The sequence below is a fragment of the Neltuma alba genome, unplaced genomic scaffold (genome assembly GCF_004799145.2).
Source record: "Neltuma alba isolate B1F8T4 unplaced genomic scaffold, ASM479914v2 tig00012838_pilon, whole genome shotgun sequence".
Lineage (NCBI taxonomy): Eukaryota > Viridiplantae > Streptophyta > Magnoliopsida > Fabales > Fabaceae > Neltuma > Neltuma alba.
The window spans coordinates 75,821-101,093 of NW_021637227.1; the positions used below are offsets into that span (position 1 = coordinate 75,821).

Here is a 25,273-nt window from a genome sequence, read left to right on the forward strand (position 1 = left end):
GTTATTTATCCTAAATAGGTGTTGTCTTTCCTAAAATATCCTTGCTAATCAAGTGTATTGACTAAAACTATCATGGTTAGAAATGTTACTTTGGAAAAAATGTATAAATATGAGAAACAAAGTGGATTGGGGTCTTATATTTAGGACCAAAATAAAAATCAAACAGGATCTTATATTAAGAACTGGAGGTAGTATTTTATATACAAAGAAAAAACATATCAACATTTGTATCAAAAACAACATATCGGGAAGGTTAGATGGGTAACGGGATTCAAATGCAAGCTCAAAAGGGTCACTCATGTGGTAGTGGAATTAATTGGCATCATCCATGATCTTAATCTTTGTGGGGTCAAGGGTTTTAAGAATATTTGTTTTTTTTTTTCTAATTGTATAGAAGCCTTGAATTTAGTTATTGGATGCTGTGACAATTCTCACCCCTTTAGAGACATAGTAGTACTAGATAATAGTAAGATGCTTTTTTAATAGGGATTGACAAGTTTTGATTAGCCACACTTTTGGAAAGAATTTAGGTATTGTTGATTCTCTAGCTAAGTTTTCACATGCCATTAAAGGTAATTTTTATACTCTTAATCAACCTCCACCTCTGATGCAAAAAGAGGAGGAGTTTGATGATGAGATCTAACCTGGCTAGCATCTTTTGTATTGCTTTGTGATGAATCTAGTTTCCATTCAAAAAAAAAAAAAACATGTCAACGTGTTTTGAATCACATTAAAACTTCTTAGAAGGCAATACAATTAGGGCAATAAACTCCATTAGGCCATGGATTAAATCAGCCCCAGAAATTTCAACTTGATCTCAGGCCTACTAAATAATTTATACTGCCTCTGGTCCTAATTATAAAATCTTATTTGTAGATTATAAATAAGTTCTTATAATTAAGACTGGTGGTAGTATTTTATATACAAAGAAAAAACATATCAATATTTGTATTAAAAAATATATATCAACATGTTTTGAATTCACATTATCAATATTTTATCGATGAATTATACTACCTCCGTTTCTTAATATAAGAGCTAATTTGATTTTTAATTTGGTTCTAAATATAAGATTTCAATTTATTTTATCTCTGGTATTTATTCATCTTACCATCAAGCAATCCGTATAGTGGTTCCATATGTTAAAGAGTCACTATCATTTTGTAATTCAAATACATATGGTTAATAAGAATATTTTTAAAAAAATAACATATATTTACTATAAGTAACTAACTTAACTAAATTTTTTAATCTCCTTAAATTAGTCAACTAGGCCTTATATTAAGAACCAAAGATAGTAATAATTATATTCTCATGTATGATTCTATTTTTCTCTAATTAAAAATTCATACGAATATTATACAATTAATTCAAAGATCATATGCTTAACCTATATTTTTTGGATAAAAAAGTTTATAATGAATATAAAACAACTAAATTTGTAAATTTTCACGCAAATTTCCATTCTGAGTCTCTAATCGACAAATTTTTTTCGTACTTTTCATTTATCGATGAAAGATTTCTTTGCCCTAAAGAGTTGGAAAATCAATCATTTTTATTTTACTTTACCCCAAAAACTGCTTTTTGTTGCAAATTTTGAAAGATCACTTTTTTTTTTTGTTGAGAAAGTTGATTATGGTATTTAATTTTACTTCATATTTTTTTAATCATGTGACAACTTTTATTGTTATTTTGAGAACTTTTTTGATCCTTCATTATCATTACGTTGGTGTTGGTCTTTAGTCCCAAACTTCTTCCTCAATCCAAGCAACTTGAAATGAAAAGCCATGCAATTCTTGGATACACAGGCGTAGTTAGTGCAACGTGATTACAGAATCATATGAAACTTGTAAGACGGCAATATGATCAAGGCAACAAACTCAACATCAAGCCTGCTTCTGCATGCTTTGATGCTTGGGAGGGGAGCGTTGCCATGCGCCTATACGAAGCACTCTCTGTTAAGCAAGAAAAAAAAATCAGAACGGACCGGCTGGTTCAATCGGAAAACCGGTGAACCAGTCTATAGTCTAGTCTAGCTTAATTGGTGGACCGGTGATTAATCGAATCGGTAAAAAACTGGTTCAACCGGTGGTAACAGGTATAGAACCGGGTAATCTTGGTTGGCTGGGTTACCCAGTTCTTTTGTTTTTTGCTTCCGCCATTCCCATGTCGAGCTTCATCAAGTAATCCAACAATAGAGGAAATGACACGTCTACCCGCAAGAAGCAGCACTCGTATCTTAACTCTTGTGAGATCAAACTCGATGACGACAACCCACCGAATACATTTATCTGGGGGTCAAATCGGTCCATGAGCAGAGTGAATGAACGAGTTAGACCCACCAACGATGATGGGAATCTTCCTCCTGGAAGTAATGTCAGATAAGACAGAGCCAGCACACAAGCAAAAATCTAAAGGCATGAACTCTCTGTTTGGTGGGTCGACATCGCCGAGGAGATGATGAGGGATGCCTTTGCACTCATCAATGGGGATCTAATTGGTGGTGATGTCGAGGCCTCTGTAAACTTGCGTTTTATCCGAGTTTATATTTATATATAAACTATTTGTGGCTTCTTATTTTTTTTAGTAATTATTATTTATGAATTTTATTTTATTTTATTTTAATATTGTGAATTAAATTATATTATTTTAATATAACTGGTCTGACTAATAACTCTTGACTCACTATCTCGACCGGTTTAATTTTCGGTTCGGTTTTTTATTCCTTGCCATTAAGCATAAGATCCCCCCATTTTTCCTTGGTTTTGCCCGCCCTTGCTCACTTGAGAGCGAGACTGGATGTATATCAGGTTCAAGAGCCTAACCTTTTGCTTTGATGGAAGGAAAGCTAGGGAAAAAAGAATATTAGGATGAAAAACTCCACTTATGAGAAAGAAATAATTCCTTCTTTTTTTTACTCTTTCTTTTTGTCAACAATAATCATATATTTGTATACTAACTCCAATCTTAATATAAAAGTTTCACAAAAAGTTTACTTTGATCTTAAAGGTAAGATATCAATTCACTTTGACTCATAAATTTAAATTTTTTTAAAATATCTTTATTGATTATATACATTACAGGAGGATCTCCGTTAAGAATAGTTGCAATATACATAATTAAAAAAATATTTTACACTTTCACTCAAAAAAAAAAGATACTCTTCTGTTTCTTAATATAAAACCTATTTAACTAACTTGATTATATTAAGGAAGTTAGTTAATTATAAAAAACATGACATATTTTTCCTAAAACACCGTAATCATCTTTCTTAATATCCTCCCTTTCTCGTTTACTTGATTATAGTTAAGGGAGTATCTATAAGGGTAATTTAGGAAAAATTGATAAATATGAGAAATAAGTCTTATATTACCAAAATTAACTTAAGAATTAGGTCATATATTAAGGACTGGAGGAGTATTTTAAAAAAAAACTAATATACATTTGTTACAAATAACTAACTTAACTAATTTTCTTAATCTATTTAAATTAGATAAGTAGCTCTTATATTAAAGATTAGATGTAGTGTAATAGGATGGTAATGAATAGCAGAATGTAGTAATAAACCAAACTACCGAAATATTTGTGGCAGGAAAGTATCATGCATTTCCTGACCTTTTGCCCATAAAATCCTCCTGTTCATAGAAACCTCTGTTGAAGCCAACTCAATCACCAAAGCAAGTCATTCTTTGCTTGGCTGCTTCCATGTCACATCGAACCACAGCTGTGCACCAACTCTGTTCCTTATCCTATTCACGATATCCATCACTGTTCCAAATATTAGCCAACAATAATACAAAATTTACATAAACAAACAGTAGTAATAAACTCCAGAGCAATTTTACATATGAAACAAACAGGAATAGGCTTATTACGCTGTAACTCGCAAAAAAACAACAAACTTACGCTTCATCGTTGGCAGGGGAAAAAGAGTTCATGTGCCACCGGTGAAGATAATAACATTAGATATTCACAGTCAACTCTGAATGCTTATTGACTGCATATGTACGATATGGTTCATGTGGAGAGGATGTGGATACATATAATGTTGAAATTGCTCATTGGCATGCCAAAAAAGGTGCGACAATTAACATAAACTAGCTCTAGTTATATCATACATGTCAGGTATCAAGGGAAATCAAAGAAAAATAATTTCATTTCACTGCCACTTTCTGGCATGGCTTCTAACATTTTTCGGCGGAAACGAAACCTGTATTATATGTGGAAAACTGCAAATTTCAACCTTGCATCTCAAAAGACCGAACTTGAAGAACAAAATGTATTCATCCGGTTTTAGATATGAAGCTTCGGATTTCAGCCAGCAGAGAAACACCAAGGAGAACCCAATACCCCACGTGCGTCTTTTAATTTATCGCGTCTTCTAATACTAATGAACGTGCAACCACATAACCTTTTTTGACAGACTTGCATTCTTGATTGTTCTGCCCGCAATATTGTTCTTGTTCGGAAACATAGGTGATGACGCTCATCAAGATTTTGAATCCTGCTACGCATATCGCGTGGAGAATGCAGTAGACACTAGTCAACATCCGCAGCCAAACTATCCTCATTCCTCAGATTTTCGCGGTCATGGAAAAATATGCCTGCTCGATTAAACAACGAAAGCAAATGAACGAATTCCTCAAGAGACAATTTCGAAGGCCTCTTGTCTTCGAAGCCTCCCGTTTGAAGTACTCCGGCAATCCTCTCCTTCAACAAACTCGTTCCCTCTGAGGAATGGGAATAATGACACTCTGCTTCGTCTCCAGTTTCACTGCTGCAATCACCTTCAATGGAATGGGCAAATTTTTCATTGCTGAGGCCTGTAATGTTCGACAGTCTCAATAACTCCATTATTTTCCTTTTCTGCTTAAATGTCGCCCCCAGTGTCTTGTTCTTTTTATTGAAACAAGTTCTTGTGAAAGCCCTCCACTCACTGATATCCACATCAAGAACTTCAGCTTTTGGACGGATTATAACCACAGAGGAGTCAACTTTTGGGCACGGAAGGAAGTCCCTCTTGCTGACATCCATTATGAACTCCACGTCAGCCACCAATTTAACATTGACGGCCAAGCGGTTAAATTCAGAGTCACCGGGATTAGCCAATAATCTTCGAGCGAACTCTTTCTGAAGCAGAAGAGTGGCGCTCCGAAAGCGGGTATTCCCATACACTAATTTAATCACTAGAGGTGAAGATATTCCATAGGGAATGTTCGCTACCACAAGATCAAATTGCGGAAATTCGGTTCTCAATGCATCCTTGCGTATGACCTGAAAAGCAATGTTCTAGATTAGACGCTTAAGCATCGGAGGCCACGAGCTGGGCATTTCATCAAACACGTAACAGAAATGTAGTTAAACATACCAAGAGCCTGTCACTGAAGCCGCGCTCGGCCACTCGCTGGTCGAGAACCTCCACCATGCGCTCGTCGATTTCGATGGCCACAACTTTCTGGGCGGCCTCTAGAAGCTTCAGAGTGAGATTGCCTGTTCCAGGTCCGATCTCGAGCACTGTGTCAGTGGGCTTTATTGCAGATTTTCGAACAATGGTGTCAAGAATTCGAGGATTGGTGAGAATGTGTTGGCCTCTGCTCTTGTAGAAAAATATATTCCCTTTGTCATCTCTATAGTGTTTCCTTGCCCCGTGACCTTCGTCATCTCTACCCTGTTTACTGTTGGGATAGCAACGATGGCCATGCATCGTATAGAGTTGCCGCAGTAACCGTAACCTCGGATTGCATCCTCGAAAATATCTCAGTGTCCGAAGCATTCTTTGACTGTATGTTACAAAATGTTAATGGCGTCTTGCAATTGGAGGCAGAGAAATGCTGCAGGAGCTCCGACCTCAGAGAAAGAGCCTCGCAAGGGCGGGGGGGAATATGGGAAGGGTCTGTCTGGTGTGGCTAGGCTAAGACAATTGTTCGATGTCGTAGGCCCAAATGGAAAAAAATTTAGAGAAAACTGAACCTTTCATAAAACCCATTTGAGTTTTTTGGGCCTAAAAGTTCCATTTGAGTTTCATTGCTTTGACCCTCGAATGAGCTAAGGTGGTGAGACGTTAGGCTTTCGTACTTGGTAACGTAAGGAATTTTCACAATGCCGCTGAACCAAAAGAAAATGTTTACTAAGATTTGAAGCTAGGATAAATACTCATGTTTAGTGTCTAATAATACCTCAAATAGAATTGTCAGGATAACTATGTGCGGCCAAAAAAAAGAACCAAAAAGAAAGAAAGAAAAATGCTTACAATTATGTAATGAGCAGAAAAACGTTGACTGTCATGATAAACCAGTAAAAATGAAGAAAAAAAATTCGATTAAAATTTTGCTCATAATAAATAATCTAACGAGTTATGCCACGACGGGGACTTTTATCCATGGTCAGTCAAAGAGTGCTGCATCGAGGACGAACCAATATGATTTGATTAGTGTTAAACAGATTTGTCTCTGCGTCCCGGCACATCATTATGCTTTGTGGGTCTCCAGGAGTCTCTGTTTTAGATTGTGCGACTTTACGTTCCGTAGAATGTGCAGAGATAGAGACATGGAGTGGCCAGTATAATTAGGTGCTTTAAGCTTGTCTAAATGCACAAATCATACGAGCCAAATTTGGGTTAACCAAATGCTCATGCTGCGAAGACCTAATAAAGAAACAAATGAACCAGAACAAACAAAGCATGGAGCGAACTAATAATTGATTCGAGCTTAAGGGTACTATCAAATTCATCCCTCTGCTCTCTGCATCAGTTCGAACATTGCTGTACTTTTTGGCGACATTCTGGGTTCGAAAATGATTGCGTCTTGCTTTGGTTTGGGGAGTACTCTACCGAGCATCCCAAACACAGCTTGTCCCATTGTCATTGTTCAGTGACCAACTTTCTGAAAAACATAACATATCATTTTGAGGTGAGCCGTCCCCTCTTTTCCCCGTGATTCCCTCTTATCATTCTCTCTCGCGAAACATAAGAGAGCTACGCAGTAAAGTTAAAAATTTGTATTATTATACCATTATTGGTATTATTGGCACCAAATTTACAAAGAGTCGTGGTAACGGTAAAACCTAAAAGAGTAAAAACTGAAAACCGAAAACCGAAAAGGAAAGAAAGGGCAGTTAAGAATTATGACGGCATAATGGTGTCACCCAGACCTAAACCTAAATAGTGGCAGCACCATGGGAAGAAAACCATCGGTGTGGCGCCAAGTGCAAATTCATACAACGCCCAGGTGAGGCCCACCAGTCCATCAAGGTCCCGCCAGAAACGAGGAGAGTGAATAAAGTAAGAATTCCATTTACTCACTTTAGAAGAATGGTCTAATTATTAAAAGAGAAGCACATGGATCAAGGGGATTAGTTAATTTGTAGATGAGAAAGTTCGCTCCTACCAACCATAAGCATCGAAGAGGGCCAACCTTGGCAGGTCCCAAAGTCACGAAAGTGCGCAAAGCCGAAGAAGATCTGTGGGCTTAAAAAAAAAAAAAACTACACCATTTGTTTAAAATCTTACGAGTGAAGGAATGTCTATGAAAGCGCGTGCAAAGTGCTCGTGAATCTAATTCTCTCCTTTTGAAAACCAAACAGGGAAAAAAAAAAAAAGAGAGAAGAGGGGGAAAAAGAAAGAAGAGAAGATTGGTCATTCAAGTGGTTGATATCATTTTCTTAACGGTCGCTCAAGCCATGTGCTGATGAATCATTCGTAATAAGAAGTCTTACGTACTAGTAAAACCTTTTCGGTTTTACTGCCCCACCAGGTGGCAAAAGAAATATTGGCTTAAGCGGAAGATAGCATGTGGCGTCGTTTGGAGACTTATCCTTCTTCTTGTTATTTTGTTAAATGAATCCATGGGCGCAACATCATGTGGGTTGTGAGCGATAACTAACCGTAGCATGGAGGATTTAATTAGAGGAGTCATCACACTTGTATTCCGTGGTCCTTGACTCGTCACATGATATGGTAGATATGGTTTTGCTTTAATTTTGTGCCTGCAAAGCCACAAGGAAGTGGCTGTGACCGAATGTACGTGATGTGCTCGCGTGCCAGTTCTTGCTTTGCCACGACTCATCCGCCGTTCATAACCACTTGATTTCCAAAAGTGGCTTTTTTTTTTTTTTTTAACTTATGTTTTCGGTCGCAGAATCAGACTATTGATGCGTGGCATTCAATCAATCAACCTCTCCATGCCGTAAAAGAGAATAAAAATGAATCCAACAAGGATCCCCCTCCAGGTGGGCCTTTCCCCGCCAATTGAGGGAGCACGCTACTGACGCGATGCTCATGCGCGTGAGTGGAAGCTTCCTCAATTGTACGAGTACTATTCTATTCTTGAGGCGAGGGCTGAGGAGGCATACGGGATCACGAGCCGGGGGTCGAGTTGGCATGGAACGCCCGCAACGCCTCGTACATAGTATTCCAGGCAAGAAAGAAGCGAAGGCCAACGTCAATGCGTCATCTTGGCAGCGCCGTTTCATTCATGATCATATTCATGAGTCAGACTCAGAACCGAGTGACTCACCGACGTTAACGGTGACAGGATCCCGAGGTCGGACCGTTATCTTCTACTAACTGGAGACAGCATGACGGCGGGGTGACGGCCAAACGGCGTATTTTGGAAGGTTGATAGCTCATTAATGTTAGGGTAAGGGAAGGTGCGGTACGTTTGCGAGGACAGTGGGGCACCGACAGTATTCCCGGTGGGCCCAGCGCAGCAACAACGTTGGCTTCACGTGGAGCATTCCAGCCTCCCCCGGCCAATGAGGCCTTCCCGCAACTTCGTGTGCCTTTCATCATCCTTTCGTGGAAGTTGAGGTGATATCCCCCCATCCCTTTCAAGATTTGCAATTATCATTTACATTTACATAATGCTTCTCAATTTCTCTCATATTTTATTCCCATCAGTCTCGTGATTCTACACTGGGCAATCCCTTCTCCCACATCTGCCTGGTGATTATCACTACAAGTGGGGAGGTTTTCGCCGTGTTATTGCTTGGCCTTCGTTAAATGCACTGTCCATTAACCAGAACGGTAATTAAGTGGATTGAATTATTATCGTTTTTAAAAATAAGAGCACAGTAGCAAAACTAGTTATGGTTTTTTTTCTTTAAAAAAAACCATTAAACCTTGTTAATACTACTTCCAATTCTTAATATAAGAGCTCATTGGAGATTCAATTTAATTCTAAAGATAATACTCTAATTCACTTTATCTCTTATATTTATTTATTTTGTCATCAAGTAATCCATATAATAATTACACATGTTAATGAGTAATATCGAAGAGTAATTCAAATGCAAAGGTATTTTAAGAAAAAAAAACCTATTTATTACAAATAACTCATTTAATTAATTTTTTAATATTTATAAATCAGTGTTATCTAATTTTTATACTACTTTTGGTCTCACTATGAAATATAGTTTGTAGTGTGATTTACACTATAAACTGGATGTTATATACAAATTTTTATAGGAACAAATTACTCATCACACACACAACTTGTCCCCTGAAAGAAAAGGGCCAAAATCTTATATCTGGGATAGGAAGCAGTATCAATAAGCAGAGGTGGTATTATATTATGTCTCCGTGGCTAAGATAACATCTTTATCGGGATGCACGCGTTCTTGTTTCCTCGGCAATTTCATGTATGGCCCATGGTGTGGTAAGCCAATTGAATTAGAAAATAAACAGGAGCATAAAAAACCAAAAAGATATGACAGCCGACTATATATACTAAGGGCAAAAAGACGGATGGGGAATCTCAAAATTCTAAGATGAGAGTTTATGAAAATGAAAGATCCTGGGTAATAAATAGCAACTTCGTTCATTATTTGTCCATTTGTCGTCCGAGAGAGATGAAAGAACAGGAGAAAGAAAATGCTCGGGTCGTACATATAGTGGATGTAAAAGCACTGGCCACCTAAATTCGTGATCATTTAGTGGCTTCAATAATCTCCGCATTCTCTCCCACTTTTTACTTGTATATTATTTACTCATTTATTTATCTTTCTGGTGGACGCTTTTCACTCAGATGTGGCGACAGAATGTTTGCCATGCTGGTTTAGTTTACTATATCTCACAATGGATTTTTTTTCGCGCAATACATGCACTTCTCTGAGAAAAAACTTCAATTCAACTCTCCAAATCCGGAAATCTAGTTGCTAGCTCATCACTTATAAAAAATTGTGTGTGTGTGTGTGTGTTTTTTTTTTTTGAGAATCATACACCTGGTAGCATTTTTGTTAAGAAAAAAATTTAAATCAAATTACTTATGTCCATTATATCAAAATTTTCAATCATACATGGCCATTAATTGTAAGCTAAAATGTGTATTTCTATTTATATACGGAGCAAAGTAGAATGAAGACTGATCACTGTGCATGTAGAACTTTATAGTCATGAGACCAAATAGGACTTGATCTGGATAGTGGATTATTCAGGACTCGATTTTTTTTTAAAAAAAAGGCTTCATATTTAGAATATTTTAACGTAGAGGACGCGTTCTGTATACTTTAGGTAAATTTCAGCAGTAGATGGATTCTCTTGTGCTGTACAGGACAATCCTGTTTTTATGTGGGTTATAAATACATAGCTCAATCTAATCAAGTCAATGGCATTTAGGTACTTAACTATGCCCCACGAGAGCTTAGCTGGTTTCATACGAGCAATGTCGTCCGGATCTAGGACTCAGTACTTCAGTGGGGGCAAAAAAAGGTAAAATAAATAGCAGTTGAGGAGCTCAAATGACTTTCTGAAAAGGAAAAAAAAAAAAAAAAAGGGTTGGGAGACTGAGGAGTGTGATCGAGTGAGAGAAAGAGCGAGACATACGCAAACGCCAGGTAATGGAAAAAGGGAGGTGGGTGAGTCCGTTGCTTCCTTTTCCATTGTTTCCGCCGCTGAAGGCTCCAGATTGGAGCCATTAACAACCAAACACTGCTCCAAAATTTAAATCACAAATTAAGCGGAGAGCCTAAACATGCCCCCCATGTGGGGACTCCGGGGACATGTATCATCCTTAAATCGTTGACTCCCCACTCCTTACACCTTAATTAAAATCAATTAATCAAGCCCCACATGACTGCTCAGATCTTAATACTGCATCTGTATGTTACTTAACGCCACTGCTTTTGGTGATTAACCTGAAGTGCTTATGTCCCTTTTGTATTAAGTACTCTTCCGATCCTTAATATAAGACTCATTTAACTATTTTGATTAGATTAAGGAAGTTAGGTAAGTTAGTTAATTATAAGAAATGTGACACGTGTTTCCTAAAATACCATAATTATTTTTCTTAATACCCTATCTCCCTCTTCTACTTAATTATGGTTGAGGGAGTATTCATAGGGATAATTTGGAGAAAATTGATAAATATAAGAAGTGGGTATTATATTTAGGACCAAAACCAACTTAACAATTGGGTCCTATATTAAGGACCGGAGGAGTACTATCTTTAGTCCTTAATATAAGACTTCATTTGACTTTTATTTTAATCTTAAATATAAGACTTAAATCAATTGTGTCTTTAATATTTATGTATTTTTTTTAAGATAATTTTTCTAATAATGATAGTTCGAACTAATACATTTGATTAGCAGAGATATTTTCCACTCTTTTTTTAACTGGTTTCCCTTGAAAAGCGAATATTCGTCCAAACATCTTTACCCTCTTCCCATCAACGCTCAACCACAGTAACCAAAAGCATCCCTAGGTAGGTGATTCCGCTACATTCAGCGTCCCAAGCAATGGCCATTACATTTTAATAATTATTTTTTGATTTATAGAAGATAGTTAAATTTATATTGTGGTGTGCAATTATGTGTGTACACACTTAATAGTTAGATTCAGTAAATGACGCACAGCTCCTCACATTTATTTCGTTTCTGCCGTCGTGCCTCGGTCGTTGTTTGACACGAAGGTTAGGAAACCAAAAAGAAGCGTTGGTAACAGTTTGGTGACGCTTAAAAGCCAATGAATTTTTCTTTTTTTCTGTGTCAAAAGGTATCTTGTGATTTGTGGAGCTGACCATTCCTAATTAAAAGACACGGCTTATTTAGGGCTCATTCAAATACAATTAACATAGGACAAGTCTAATTTAATTTTCAACTTTCCATTTGACAACGAAACCAGCTTTTTCGGTACATATAATTGTTGAGTAGTGAAGGCGTTCTTAGAGCTGAGTAAGCAAAATGATCTTTTCAACCCAAAAAAAAAAAGATTTTCTCTTTTTTTTTTTGGCTTTTGTGCTGTCAATTTAACATCAATAAGATTATGGCATATTGGGCGGGTAATTATAGGAGACACTGCATAGGAAATTTAAAAAAAAATGGTACTATTATATTAACAAGACGAAAAGTGGGGGGGGGGGGGGAGAGAAAAAGAAAAGACCCCATGGTCCGTGGGGACCATTGTGCAGTACCCCGAGGCAAAAGTAGCAAATGAGGCACGGCCTTGCTCATTTCCTTTCTTCATTGTTTATTATTATATCTTCCCTTTACCATATTGCCCTTCCGTCACCTCCTCATTTACCGGTCAAATCCGCTCTTTCATTCTATTATTTCATATTTATATTAGTACATTACAACTACAGTAATTAACTTATTCTTTATCATTACTGAAACTGTCCCATACTCCATCAACTGACCTTCAGCTCTTCACTCAGCGTCGGCTGCTTGCAACTGTATTCTATTCCTTATTCATTAAGACTCATTTTCAGTTCAACCGAAAATTCGTTAAGATGGACAAATCCTCTCACATTAATGTGGCCAATTCCGGTTAAAGAATCACATTTAGCCAATAATGGTAGCCAACTGAAAATGCCATGTCGTACACGCAATCATGTAATTTTCTCACATTAGTTAACTAGAAAGATGTTGGTAGCAAACATACTACTATTAGCGAACTAGACGTAAATTTCATGTATTATACGAACCCTGAAACATTAACTGAGGTGGTTTGATTTCATGACTTATGCAGTACCGACAACCGAGCGAGCGGGTGTATATTCGCTTAAATAATTAGTTTTCAAGTCTGCAATTTTACTGCTACTCTTGCAGCTCGCAGCTCTTTGACATCTGGAATCGCGGCTAAAAAGATGTGTACAGAAAACACTCTATAAATTGGTTTGCTCAGAGCCTCAGAGCTGGAAGAGCGGTGGTGGCGCCCCTTCAAGGAATGCACCGGCTGTGACCGTTTCACACTCACCCCACTCTTGCAAGACCAGAGTCTTTAGTAATACCACTCCCATTTGTTCAGCGTTCACATTTTCTGGCTGCATTATTTTGCTCGCACCTTGAGACGACAAAGCTACGTTGCTTGGGAAAATTATGGAAACTAACTCGGTTTCCAAACTGCTGTTTGCATTTTGCTTGGCTTTTTATCTGGGTTCTCAATTGATTCACTCTAGTGTGACCTATGATAGAAAGGCCCTCATTATCAATGGGCAAAGGAGAATCCTTTTTTCTGGCTCCATACATTATCCCAGAAGCACCCCTGATGTAAGCCGCTTCTCTCCAATTCATCGTCATTTTTGCTTGTTAAAGCTTTTCTTTCCGTGACGTTTCTAATGTTCTTGGGGAAATAACCACTGTTTAGATGTGGGAAGATCTGATTCAGAAGGCAAAAGATGGAGGTCTTGATGTGATTGAAACCTATGTCTTCTGGAATGTTCACGAGCCTTCTCCTGGCAATGTACTTCATTCTCTCTTCTCTGGAGTGCCAACTCGGTTTGCTCTACTTCTGCTTTAGTTTCACTTGAGTATGATTTTAATTTTGTGTTCTGCTGCTGCTCAGTATAATTTTGAAGGAAGATACGATCTGGTGAGGTTCGTTAAGACAATTCAGAAAGCAGGCCTATATGCTCATCTTCGCATTGGTCCTTATGTTTGTGCAGAATGGAATTTCGGGTACTCACCATCTCTTTCTCTCCTTCATTCTCCTATTGAGACTCTTTTTCCCTTCTTATTCCTTATCCCCCGTATATAGTTGCTGCTTGTTTCTAATTTCCCCCCCAGACTTGAGATTTTAGCCTTATGAGACGATGTTCAATTGACGCTAGAATCTTCTTGTTTTTGCTATGCGCAGAGGATTTCCCGTTTGGCTGAAGTACGTTCCGGGCATAAGCTTTAGAACAGACAATGAACCTTTTAAGGTCTTACACTCTTACTTTCTTTATCCTCATTAGCCATATGTATTGAATGGAATTATTAGTTATTAGAAATTCACCGTGCCTTGGGAAAACTCTTCTCCAACTCTCATTGATACTTGCCAACTTGTTGTTCAGAGGGAAATGCAAAGGTTCACCGAGAAGATTGTGGGGATGATGAAGAGTGAAAATCTCTTTGAATCTCAGGGTGGCCCCATCATACTCTCTCAGGTAAAATTCGTTGGCCTTTGGCTTTTAATCTCTATTCCACACTCTTATTTCCGTAGTCACGGACTACCTATCAACTTCGCTGGATTATTGAACGCATTCCGAACATCTTTAATGGGATAAGCTTTTTTAGAGGGAAAAGGCACCGAGGGTTATGATTCCTTCAGCTAGATGTAGCTAAAATGATTATACATACACAATGTATTTTTCCAGATTGAGAATGAGTATGGAGCACAAAGTAAGTTACTTGGAGCTGCCGGACACAATTATATGACTTGGGCTGCTAAAATGGCTGTCGAAATGGGAACTGGGGTCCCTTGGGTGATGTGCAAGGAAGATGATGCACCGGATCCAGTGGTGAGGATCCATACTCTTCATCCCGCTTATTCTAGGCTCTCCTGAAAGTAGTGTGATATCGAAAGCAATCCTGTGTCCTTTTGACATTTCTTCTCTTTGAACCTGTTTCTACTTATATTATTGCAATTATTGGAGAGGCAAAAAAAAAATGGCGCCCACCAATAGCAGTCCTTTAACCTTTCATAGCCATTAAGGAATGTGGTTGCTAAATCAATCTGTTTACTTGTTGCTGGTGACAGATAAACACTTGCAATGGCTTTTACTGTGATCAATTTACTCCCAACAGACCTTATAAGCCTTCAATGTGGACAGAGGCTTGGAGTGGCTGGTAAGCATTATTGTTGTGACCATCAAATATTTGTATTGTATTATTAAGAAAAAGCCTAATTCTTCTGTCAATTATAAAGGTTCACAGAATTTGGAGGTCCAATTCACAAACGACCTGTCCAAGATTTGGCATTTGCAGTTGCTCGATTCATAACAAAGGGAGGATCCTTCGTAAACTACTACATGGTTGGTTGCTTCTTAGAAACTGTTTCTAATTCTAAATTTGATAATTAATGATATGTACCCTGCTCAAGGTACTTGTAATGAATATTGTATGTTACTGCAGTATCATGGAGGAACAAATTTTGGACGTACGGCTGGAGGTCCTTTCATCACTACCAGCTACGATTATGATGCTCCACTGGATGAATATGGTGAGAGCCAAAAATTTTATGCGGTTTATATTTTACATTTCTTTTAAATTAGATGGAATGGGAGACAAGAAAGGAAAGAGAACTGAAGAGCATCAACACGGAACTTACAGAATTTTAGCAGATAATGCTGTGCGAATAAAGTTTAAGCTTGCTCCTAACAGTTCTTTCTGGTGGCATTCATACATGCAAAATAACAATTTAAAGCCCAAACATTCCCCATCTTTCACTAAAATGGTAGTGACTCATTAAAACTGTAATAATTATATTTTCTGGTGTTTATTCATCGCAACTGAACCCCACATAAGACATTACTGAGGGCATGATTGACTCCTGCAAAACAATGACAGGTCTGATTCGACAACCAAAATACGGTCATCTAAAGGAGCTTCATAGGGCAATTAAGATGTGCGAGCGTGCTTTAGTTTCAGTTGACCCAATTGTTACTCAAATAGGGAACTCCCAACAGGTTTTCACTTATTCTCAGTCTTGTGCTTGCACATTTTAGTTTTTCTAACTAAATGAAAGATGTTTACCAACGTTCCAGGCTCATATGTATACTACAGAATCCGGAGATTGTGCTGCTTTTCTCTCAAACTTCAATGAAAAATCATCTGTCAGAGTGATGTTCAATAATATGCACTATAACTTGCCTCCTTGGTCTGTCAGCATTCTTCCAGATTGTAGAAATGTTGTCTTCAATACAGCAAAGGTACAATTAGAAAAATGGTGTTAACAGATGTTAAAATCATCTCGTGTTATTGGCACTCAATGATTACACTCATGGTTTCAAGGAGAGAGACAACCTTTTCATATTCATCTCAATTCAATTGTGTTCCACATTTCAAGACCAGTGAATTCTTTAACTGCCGTTTTTTAGGTTGGAGTGCAAACATCACAGATGCAAATGTTGCCAACAAATACTCAGATGTTCTCGTGGGAGAGTTTTGATGAAGATCTAACCTCTATGGACGAAAGCTCTACATACACAGCGCCTGGTCTCTTGGAGCAGATAAATGTAACACGAGACGCAAGTGATTATCTCTGGTACATAACCAGGTAAGCCTGAATTGCTAAATGCGGTAAATTTGATTGTTCAGTGGTTTGTCAAGGTTCATATTGAAATTATTAAAGCCTATCATAGCTTAGTAATCCCAGAGGAAAGAACTGATCAATATTTTATTGTCATGCTTTTACTGATGGATGCCATGACCGGTTTTGATTCATCGTGGTTAACAATTGCCTCAGTAGTAATAATTTATTTCATGTCAATGTGCCTACAGTGTTGATATAGGCTCATCTGAATCCTTTCTGCGTGGAGGAGAACTTCCCACTCTCATTGTTCAGTCTACAGGCCATACAGTGCATGTTTTCATCAACGGTCAACTTTCTGGTATATACTTCATTTGCTTCTCTAGTTGATTTTTTCAGGTTATTGTTGAATAAAAACTTAACATATATCATTGAAACAGGTTCTGCCTATGGAACAAGGGAGGATAGAAGGTTCACATATACTGGCAAGGTTAATCTTCATGCCGGGACAAACAGAATAGCTCTGCTAAGTGTTGCTGTTGGACTTCCAGTAAGTTATCTTTGTCATCTTTATTTCCAACATGCTACCTAAATTAAATTTTAAAATTTGTTGCACAATGGTTATTACCTTTGTGAGTATCATTCTACATGGAGTCAAACCATTCTGACATTTGAAAACTACACTAAATCCTTACCCAGAAAAAGAAAAGAAAAAGCAAGAAAAAAGAATGATGAAAAAACATTTATTGCTTAAGCCTGTCGTCTGATGACTATCGTCACTCACTAATGCATTACTGGTGCTTGCTTTCAAAGAACATTGGAGGACATTTTGAGACATGGAACACGGGAATCTTAGGTCCAGTGGCTCTCCATGGACTTGATCAGGGAAAATGGGACTTATCCTGGCAGAAATGGACTTATCAGGTTGTTCATTCTTGCTTTAGATTCTTAATTGGTTCATCGTTAAATGAAAGTTTGCTGAGACTCATCTTTTAAGTAGGTTGGGCTAAAAGGAGAGGCCATGAATCTTGCATCTCCCAATGGCATCTCTTCCGCTGAGTGGATGCAGTCCGCTATTGTTGTGCAAAAAAACCAACCACTGACATGGCACAAGGTAAAAAAAGGGTGATGTGTAAAGGTTGACTCAACAGATAAATTGGCTTTTAAATTATAGTCTTGATGTTGTTCTATGAACTGCACAGACTTATTTTGATGCTCCTGAAGGAGACGAACCATTGGCACTTGATATGGAGGGCATGGGTAAAGGTCAGATATGGATTAACGGAGAGAGTATTGGTAGATACTGGACTGCTTTTGCTACTGGTAATTGCAATGACTGCAACTACGCAGGATCATTCAGGCCTACAAAATGCCAACTTGGTTGTGGCCAGCCAACCCAGCGATGGTGAGTAATAACAACATTGAAGCCTTTGTTAACAGTTATTGTATTTCTGGCAAAACTTCATTCTGTTCATAATATTTCAGGTACCATGTACCTCGATCTTGGTTGAAGCCAACTCAAAATCTTTTGGTTATTTTTGAGGAGCTTGGGGGTGATCCTTCTAGAATTTCACTAGTCAAGAGATCAGTGAGTAGCATCTGTGCTGATGTCTCGGAGTTCCACCCAAATATCAAGAATTGGCACATTGAGAGCTATGGGAAGTCAGAAGACTTCCGCCCACCAAAGGTTCACTTGCATTGTAGTCCTGGCCAAACCATATCTTCCATTAAATTTGCAAGCTTTGGAACTCCTCTGGGGACTTGTGGGAATTATGAGCAAGGGATCTGTCATGCTCCGGCATCGTACCCCATTCTGGAGAAGGTAAAATTTGTGCACACTCTTAATTTCACTCTTTGCTTCATAAATTCGAGGTATTTCTTTGAAATACTATGCTTTTGGTTTCGTTTTTTGACAGAAATGTATTGGGAAGCCGAGGTGCATAGTCACTGTATCAAATAGTAACTTTGGCCGAGACCCATGTCCTAATGTTTTGAAGAGGTTATCGGTGGAAGCTGTTTGTGCTCCAACTAACGCATACTGGAGGAATTGATGGGCAAACGAAAGTGCCCTTTGGGTGTAGTGTGTAGTGACTTAACCGCATACCATCAGCAAAAAAGAAGAGAGAATAACGAGTATAGGTAAAGGTAATGGTAGCCGGATAGGATGAGTGTCATAGTTTTTCAGGAAAGTAGATTTCTTCTTATGCCAAAGGCATGTAATTTGTAATTTGAGTGGCTTGGCAGCCTGTTTTTAAACGAGTTATTGTCTAAAATAGGTGAATTAGAAACCTGGGGTCTACATTTCGGACCCTTCTGTGTGAATTGAGGGTCCCAGTGCCAGCCCCTTTTACTGGATATGGGCACTGGGAGAAGGCATTTTCGTTGGTGTGTTGTGCTTCTTATCTGGTTGATTGTATCACCGGGGCAAATCAAACCCCAAATTAAGTTCAAGTTGGGAGTGGATCCTCCTGTAACCATTTATCAAGTTAGGACAGGCCCACTGTTCTGGTAACCTTGCATTTTCTTACCTTTTTTTCTTCAGTTTATTTACGGGAGGATGGAAATTTTGCGGTGCGTGGCCGAGTTGGAAAAAGAGAAGTTTATAATGTGGAAGGTTAAGAGGGAAAAGAATGATTGGGACCCCCCCCCCCCCGGGGCGGCCGAGGGGCTTCAAATTCTGAACTGTAAAAAGTTTTAATTGAGGCGGACAATTTTGAAAGATTTCACAGAATAAGCCAAAAATTTCCTGTTGTTTCGCCAAAAGAAAAAAGGTTCCAGCCCTTTCCTTTCTCTGAAGTTTAACAAAAATCACACGCAACTTAAAAAAGCAGTGGCAAATTTGAAAACCGGTAACTATGAACAAGCAAACATGGCGATGTCAATGGAGTTATTATTTTATATTACTTGCTCACTATTAAAATCAAATAGCATGATAACTGTCGTTAGAAGTCATCAGGATATCTATTTCGAAGCTAAAATTTTCTCAACTCGCATCAAATTCTTAGAGTTCAAAATATGCCAACTCTAGAAAATCTTGTCCGACACCCATACTTCAGTTTCTATAATGAACACGATGATCCGTAACGCGCAGTAAAATGCGCCCATCTGTTGGCAACGTCACCTCATTGGAGTGTTTTGGAGTTGGTGGAATAGGCGTCATGTGATTTGTAGATAGGACAAGGAAGCTGAATTTCAAAATTCAAACACTGAACACAGAATAGAAGCCACAGACACGAAGCTAGCACTTACTTGCGTCAAAAATAGTAGCAAACGATTAATTCGATTATATTCACATATATCTCAAAGCTAACCAGCGATGAGAATCCGGAACGCTAATGATATCACGAATGCATGATCCGTTCTTCACTGTTCACGAAGAATTATTCTCTGGTAATCCAAGATAAGAGTAAACAGAAACTGATGGCATGAAATAACAGAATAAAAGCCTCAGGTCCAAAGGCATCCCAGTACTAGATGATAAGACAGAACATCAAACAGTACGTTTACGGCACTCTCTGAAGCCAGATTAAGCACTAGCTGTTGCCATATGTTTAGTAATAGTTTGCAGTAATTCCTCCTTCTTTGCTCCCACAACTCTGTCCACGATTTTCCCCTCTTTCAAGAACACAAAAGTGGGCATTGCCTCCACTGCCCAGTCTTGAGCAACAGACTGCATATAACAACAAATTATTTAGTCACTCAATTCAGAGGACATTCCAAGAATTGAAAGGGACGGAACTATACAACTTTTAGTTTTCTTTTACCTTCAACTCATCCACATCAACTTTGAGAAACGTGACACCAGGATACTTCTTGGCCAGCTCAGCCAGGACCGGTGCAATAAATCGGCATGGTCCACACCAAGATGCGGTAAAATCCACAACAATCTGGGTCAAACACAAAGGTACATCTCTAAACAAGGAGAGAATAACAGAAAACCTCTAATACAGATCTTGAGAATGCCTCAAATTTAAATCCACAAAAGTGTATTTCACTCAACTTCAACATACACGATTCATTTACGTGATCAATGCCATCACAGGTTTTGATTTACTGGAACTACTGTATCTTAGTTTCGTTTACCATCACACAATTCAAAAACAAGGATAGTGCAAGAAAATGCCACACCATACTATCATATGAATAGCAAAACAAGAGATTGGGGAAAGAGAAGCTCCGAATCATGCTTTTAAACTTTTTATCAGTGTCTTGTTCAATTATGTTCCCAGCTTTCAACACTGCTTCCCTCTTCCACAGCTTGGTGCTTTTCATGGCCTGTTTCTTTTATGACATATATGCCAGAAATCCTGAAGGTTTTAAATAGGTCTAATTCCAAGAAAAAATGAAAATCATGGAAGTCCCCCAAAAGAGAGGGAGGTTGAGAATAAAGCAGTAGAGCATTTTGTTGAACAGATTAAGCACGTGATAATAGTCAAATGTTATGGACACTTCTCCCCCCCCCCCCTCAGGTAAAGCATCAGTATTTCGTTCTCTATCTAACCCTTGCATACACTGGAAAGCTATGAATTGTGAAAAACCATAAAACAACTATTCAAGCTGCCAATAAAGGTTGGTCCAATTTGGTAAGGATACAACTCATCCTATGAGTACATGAGTAATCTTGCGGAACCTCATCAGTGAGCAGTTTGTAAGTACAACTTACCTAAACTTTCTTGTGCAAAAGAAGAGGTATATTCAAGCTATATAAATTTAAAAACCATCAAGCGTTTGCTTCAATCAATTACATATACTTTGAGTTTGACCAATCTTAACGGCCAGCATGAAAAGATTATCCATATAAAAATCTCAGAAGTACAGCTTTATTCACCCACCAAATAACTTGTACGATTTCATGTCTCCGAGATTACCGTAGCTTAAACTGTTGTACGGGCGGCACAACAAGAATCACAATCAATATCACCCAAAAGCGCAATTAATCCCAGTCTCCTTCAGGCAGATAGATTTTAGCGTCAATTGAAAGACACGTTATTGGTATAAATGGGTCAATCTAAAAAAGACAAATTTCCAAGACTAGTAGAATCGAATATCAAAACATAAAATCCTTGAAAATGAGTTTTGAAAAACCCTCGTCGCATGATAAAATGGTCGATCCATCAAGTTCAGCAAATTCATGCACGCTTTTCAACATAATCCAGATAATGACCAATCAAAGAAAACCCATCAATCAGAATCGCATCACATCCAACGACTATAAGCCAAATCGGGGGTATAAGGAACAGATCCATTCACAGGAATTAGAGATAATCAGTAAACGAGAGAGGTAAAAAATCAAAGATAATGTAAAACCAGTTTCTTGGAGTCATTTCCCTTCTGGAGTTGCTCGTTCCAGGCCTCAACGGTGTGGCAACTGATGACCTGCCCTTCTTCTGCCGCCATTTCCTCCCCGTCTTCTCGAACTCTCCAATCTCGCGAGCGTATAACCTTAAACATAAATAAGCAGGACCGTGAGGTGATATCATGAAAATGACCTTCAGCTTATGACTTTTTTACGAGTTTGCCATGAGGCGGATGACGCGGCTGAGGATCTCATGCAATGTGAAAAAATCATTCGATGCCACTGACGTGGATCGCGCATTTATCTTTTCGGGTTTTTTTTTTGGACTCATATATTTTCGGGTAGGGGTGCACATGGGCAGGGCTGGGCAGGGCAGAACCCCTGCCCGATGCCCAGCCCGAAACATGAACGGGCTGCATTTTGCAGCCCGCTGCCCGGCCCTGCCCATAGAAGCCCTAACCATTTTGGGCTGGGCATGGGCGGGCTGGGCAGGGCGGGCTTTGCTGCCCAAATGGTGATGACCTACCGATATCACATATAAAAAAACTTTCATCCATACCTGAAAATTACATTTCATAATTTTATATTTTCACACATTAAAATTATCCAAAAATAATTCAAAACAAGTCTTAGGAAATATCCAAATAAATAATATTCATAATCTATTTAGAACAAAACAACTCTCAAGATTGTAATTAAAGTCTTGAAATTCAAACGGTTTGCATTAATCTCCAGAAAGTTGAGAAAAGAATAAAACATCTGAAAAAATTGAAGAGGGGTTGAAGCACATTGAGATATTCCATTGGGAGCCAGAGATGGCGATGTAATAGAAACTTGATTATCCATTTAAGTGGCAAAAATTAAATGTTACCTAAAGGATTGCAAAAGATATTAAAACTGAAGCAATAGGCTAACAGGAATAACATAGACCATATAAAAATGGGGTGAAAATAATTGTAAAAAGAAAAATAAAAAATCTTATAATCTCATAATAATTTAATATAACGACTTTTAATATGTAAATACTTATTATGCGATACAATGCAGTTAGCAGTCCATACAATTAAAAGACTTCTTTCTATCATATGACTTGTTCATAAAAAATTAATACAAAATAACTAAATATAAATTAAATAGAAAACATGTAATTCAGATAATTAAACCCCAATTTTCTTTCCATGCTCCTACCCCAATCTTGTTTTCTATCTTGCATAAATATTCAAAATTGTTTATTATACAAATATGTAATGTATGAACTCCATTCTCTAACAAAGAAAGTTGTTAATGACATAGAGGGGAAGATTGACTTATAAATAGCCAACACTACAACAACAACAAACAATAGGATATGCACAATAAAGCTCACGAAGAACAAGTTAAAAACAAGATACAACTGCTTCTTTAGAAGAATTAGATCCCCTAAAATAGAAAACTAATAGACATGTAATAATAATAAGTTAAATTGCAAAGAGGAGGGAGATAACTTTTTTTTAGGTAAAGAAATGTAATATATTAATATTGTTTTATAATTATAATATATATAATCTGGGCAGGGCCAAATGGGCAGGGCAGCATGTCCTGCCCGATGCCCAGCCCTGCCCATGAAATGCCCAGCCCAAAGATGCCCATTCTTTTTCGGGCTCTTTTTTTTCGGGTTGGGCTGGGCAATTTTTCTTCGGGCTCGGGCGGGCTCTGCGGGCATTTGGGCTTCATGCACACCCCTATTTTCGGGTATAATCTCCCCATATAATACTTTCTAATTTTTAATATAAGACTTATTTAACTAATTTTATTAGATTAAAAATTAAATAAGTAAGTTAATTATAAAAAAATATGACATGTTTTTTCTAAAACACTATAATTATTTTCTTTGATATCTCCCTTTCTCTTCTACTTAATTATGATTAAGGAAATATCTATAAGAATAATTTAAAAAAATTGATAAACATAAGAAATAGGTCTTATGTTTAGAATCAAAATTAACTTAATAATTAAGTCTTATATTAAAAATCAGAAGAGTATAATGTAAGAATTTTGATATTTAATTTTGCGTACTATTAAAATAGATGATTTTTCAATTATAAAAAAAATAATATTCATGCACGTGCAATCCCCCGCGTTTCCCCAGCCATTGCCAATCACACTGCTCGCTTGCAACTGTTGTCAAATTGAGGCCAATATTAGAATTGACATATTGACAACAGATCTTTATGCATATATTACCATGACTTCCAATTATAAGAGTTAGTTAATTAATTAGAATAGATTAAAAAAATAAGTTAAGTTAGTTGTTTGTAATAAATAGTTGTTGTCTCTACTAAAATATCCTTGCTAATTAAATGTGTTAGTTAGAACTACTTTTATTAGAAAAATTATTTTGGAAACAAATGTATAAATACTAGAGATAAAGTAGATTGAGATCTTATATTTAGGACCAAAATAAAAGTCAAATAAGGTCTTATATTAGGAATCGGATATAGAAAGTCATCCTTTCTTCCTTATAATTTTGAAAAATTTAGATGTAAGAATCTTAATTAAATCTAACTAAAATACCTAAATCAAAATTCAGGTCTATATTTTTAACAAATTTATAATCAAGTCATAATGTATAATTAGAAATTTCTGAATGTTATTAAATGATTTAAAATTATAAATATAAATAGCCTTTAAATAATTTTTTTTTGTTTTCAGTTCCTATAATTTATGTTAGTTTTATTTATTCAAGCAATGTTGCATCCAACATGAAAACATAAATTATAACACTTAATATTAAATATTTCTTTTAATTAAAATATTGTGAGCTTTACGGCTTAACATTCTTTTATTGGTACAACAACCGGCTGTTAGATCCCAGGTCAAAAAAACTGATCCCTATTAGATACTCATTCAGGTCCTACTTATAAACTTCAAATTTGAAGAGTGATATAATCTATTTTATAAGTTTCAATTTAAAATTTGTCTAAACATTTAATACATTTTTTTTTTAAAGTTTACCCTTAGTTATTTATTCTTTTTCTTTTGTTATACTCTCTTATCACATTTATCTATACATTCTCTTTAATATTTTTTTTTTCATTTATTATAAGAGCATACTTGAAAATAAAACTATATTTTTAACCTATTTAATATTTTTAACTGATTTTAACTAATTATTCATTATGTGTAAATTAATTATCCGAAATTAGTAATAAAGACCGGAGGGAGTAGTAAAGTTTTGTTTTTAATTTGAATTAGACCATTGTTGTGCCTGAATAAAATGTAATTCTCTCGTTTAATCTACAAAACCCAACTCAAACATATGACCATCCTATATCCCTTCCACAACTTTTAATTTATCCTTTTAAACATATTGGGCCGAACTTCCCTAATAATTATCCAGTCTGATGAACAACAATTGTACCCAAAAAAAAATCGATGAGTCAATAATCAATACCATGCACAATTTATTTAACAAGAAAAAGGTCGGCTGGGAAAGGTGTGACTATAAAAATCACTTGGACAGATGCCAACCAAAAAAAAAAAATCACTTG

At 37.1% G+C, this 25,273-nt stretch overlaps 3 protein-coding genes across 3 annotated transcripts; 1 reads left to right on the forward strand and 2 right to left on the reverse strand.

Annotated features, from left to right (window-relative positions):
* Positions 1–3,980: 3,980 nt before the first annotated feature.
* LOC114731594 (ribosomal RNA small subunit methyltransferase, mitochondrial) lies at positions 3,981–5,848 on the reverse strand. The gene is made up of 2 exons (XM_028918804.1): positions 5,369–5,848; positions 3,981–5,274 (listed from the first exon to the last, which is right to left on the reverse strand). The coding sequence occupies exons 1-2, from the start codon at positions 5,771–5,773 to the stop codon at positions 4,540–4,542; spliced, it is 1,140 nt and encodes a 379-aa protein (XP_028774637.1). The 5' UTR covers positions 5,774–5,848; the 3' UTR covers positions 3,981–4,539.
* A 7,222-nt stretch (positions 5,849–13,070) lies between these two features.
* LOC114731593 (beta-galactosidase 3) lies at positions 13,071–18,959 on the forward strand. Its single transcript, XM_028918802.1, has 19 exons — positions 13,071–13,485; positions 13,583–13,678; positions 13,781–13,893; positions 14,072–14,138; positions 14,271–14,363; positions 14,574–14,717; positions 14,957–15,045; positions 15,125–15,230; positions 15,331–15,418; positions 15,766–15,884; positions 15,963–16,127; positions 16,296–16,474; positions 16,699–16,808; positions 16,888–16,997; positions 17,261–17,371; positions 17,448–17,561; positions 17,650–17,852; positions 17,933–18,269; positions 18,364–18,959. The coding sequence occupies exons 1-19, from the start codon at positions 13,315–13,317 to the stop codon at positions 18,496–18,498; spliced, it is 2,550 nt and encodes an 849-aa protein (XP_028774635.1). The 5' UTR covers positions 13,071–13,314; the 3' UTR covers positions 18,499–18,959.
* Positions 18,960–19,696: 737 nt separating this feature from the next.
* Positions 19,697–21,874, reverse strand: LOC114731615 (thioredoxin H-type). Its single transcript, XM_028918830.1, has 3 exons — positions 21,755–21,874; positions 20,212–20,334; positions 19,697–20,117 (listed from the first exon to the last, which is right to left on the reverse strand). The coding sequence occupies exons 1-3, from the start codon at positions 21,842–21,844 to the stop codon at positions 19,974–19,976; spliced, it is 357 nt and encodes a 118-aa protein (XP_028774663.1). The 5' UTR covers positions 21,845–21,874; the 3' UTR covers positions 19,697–19,973.
* Between the last annotated feature and the right edge of the window lie 3,399 nt (positions 21,875–25,273).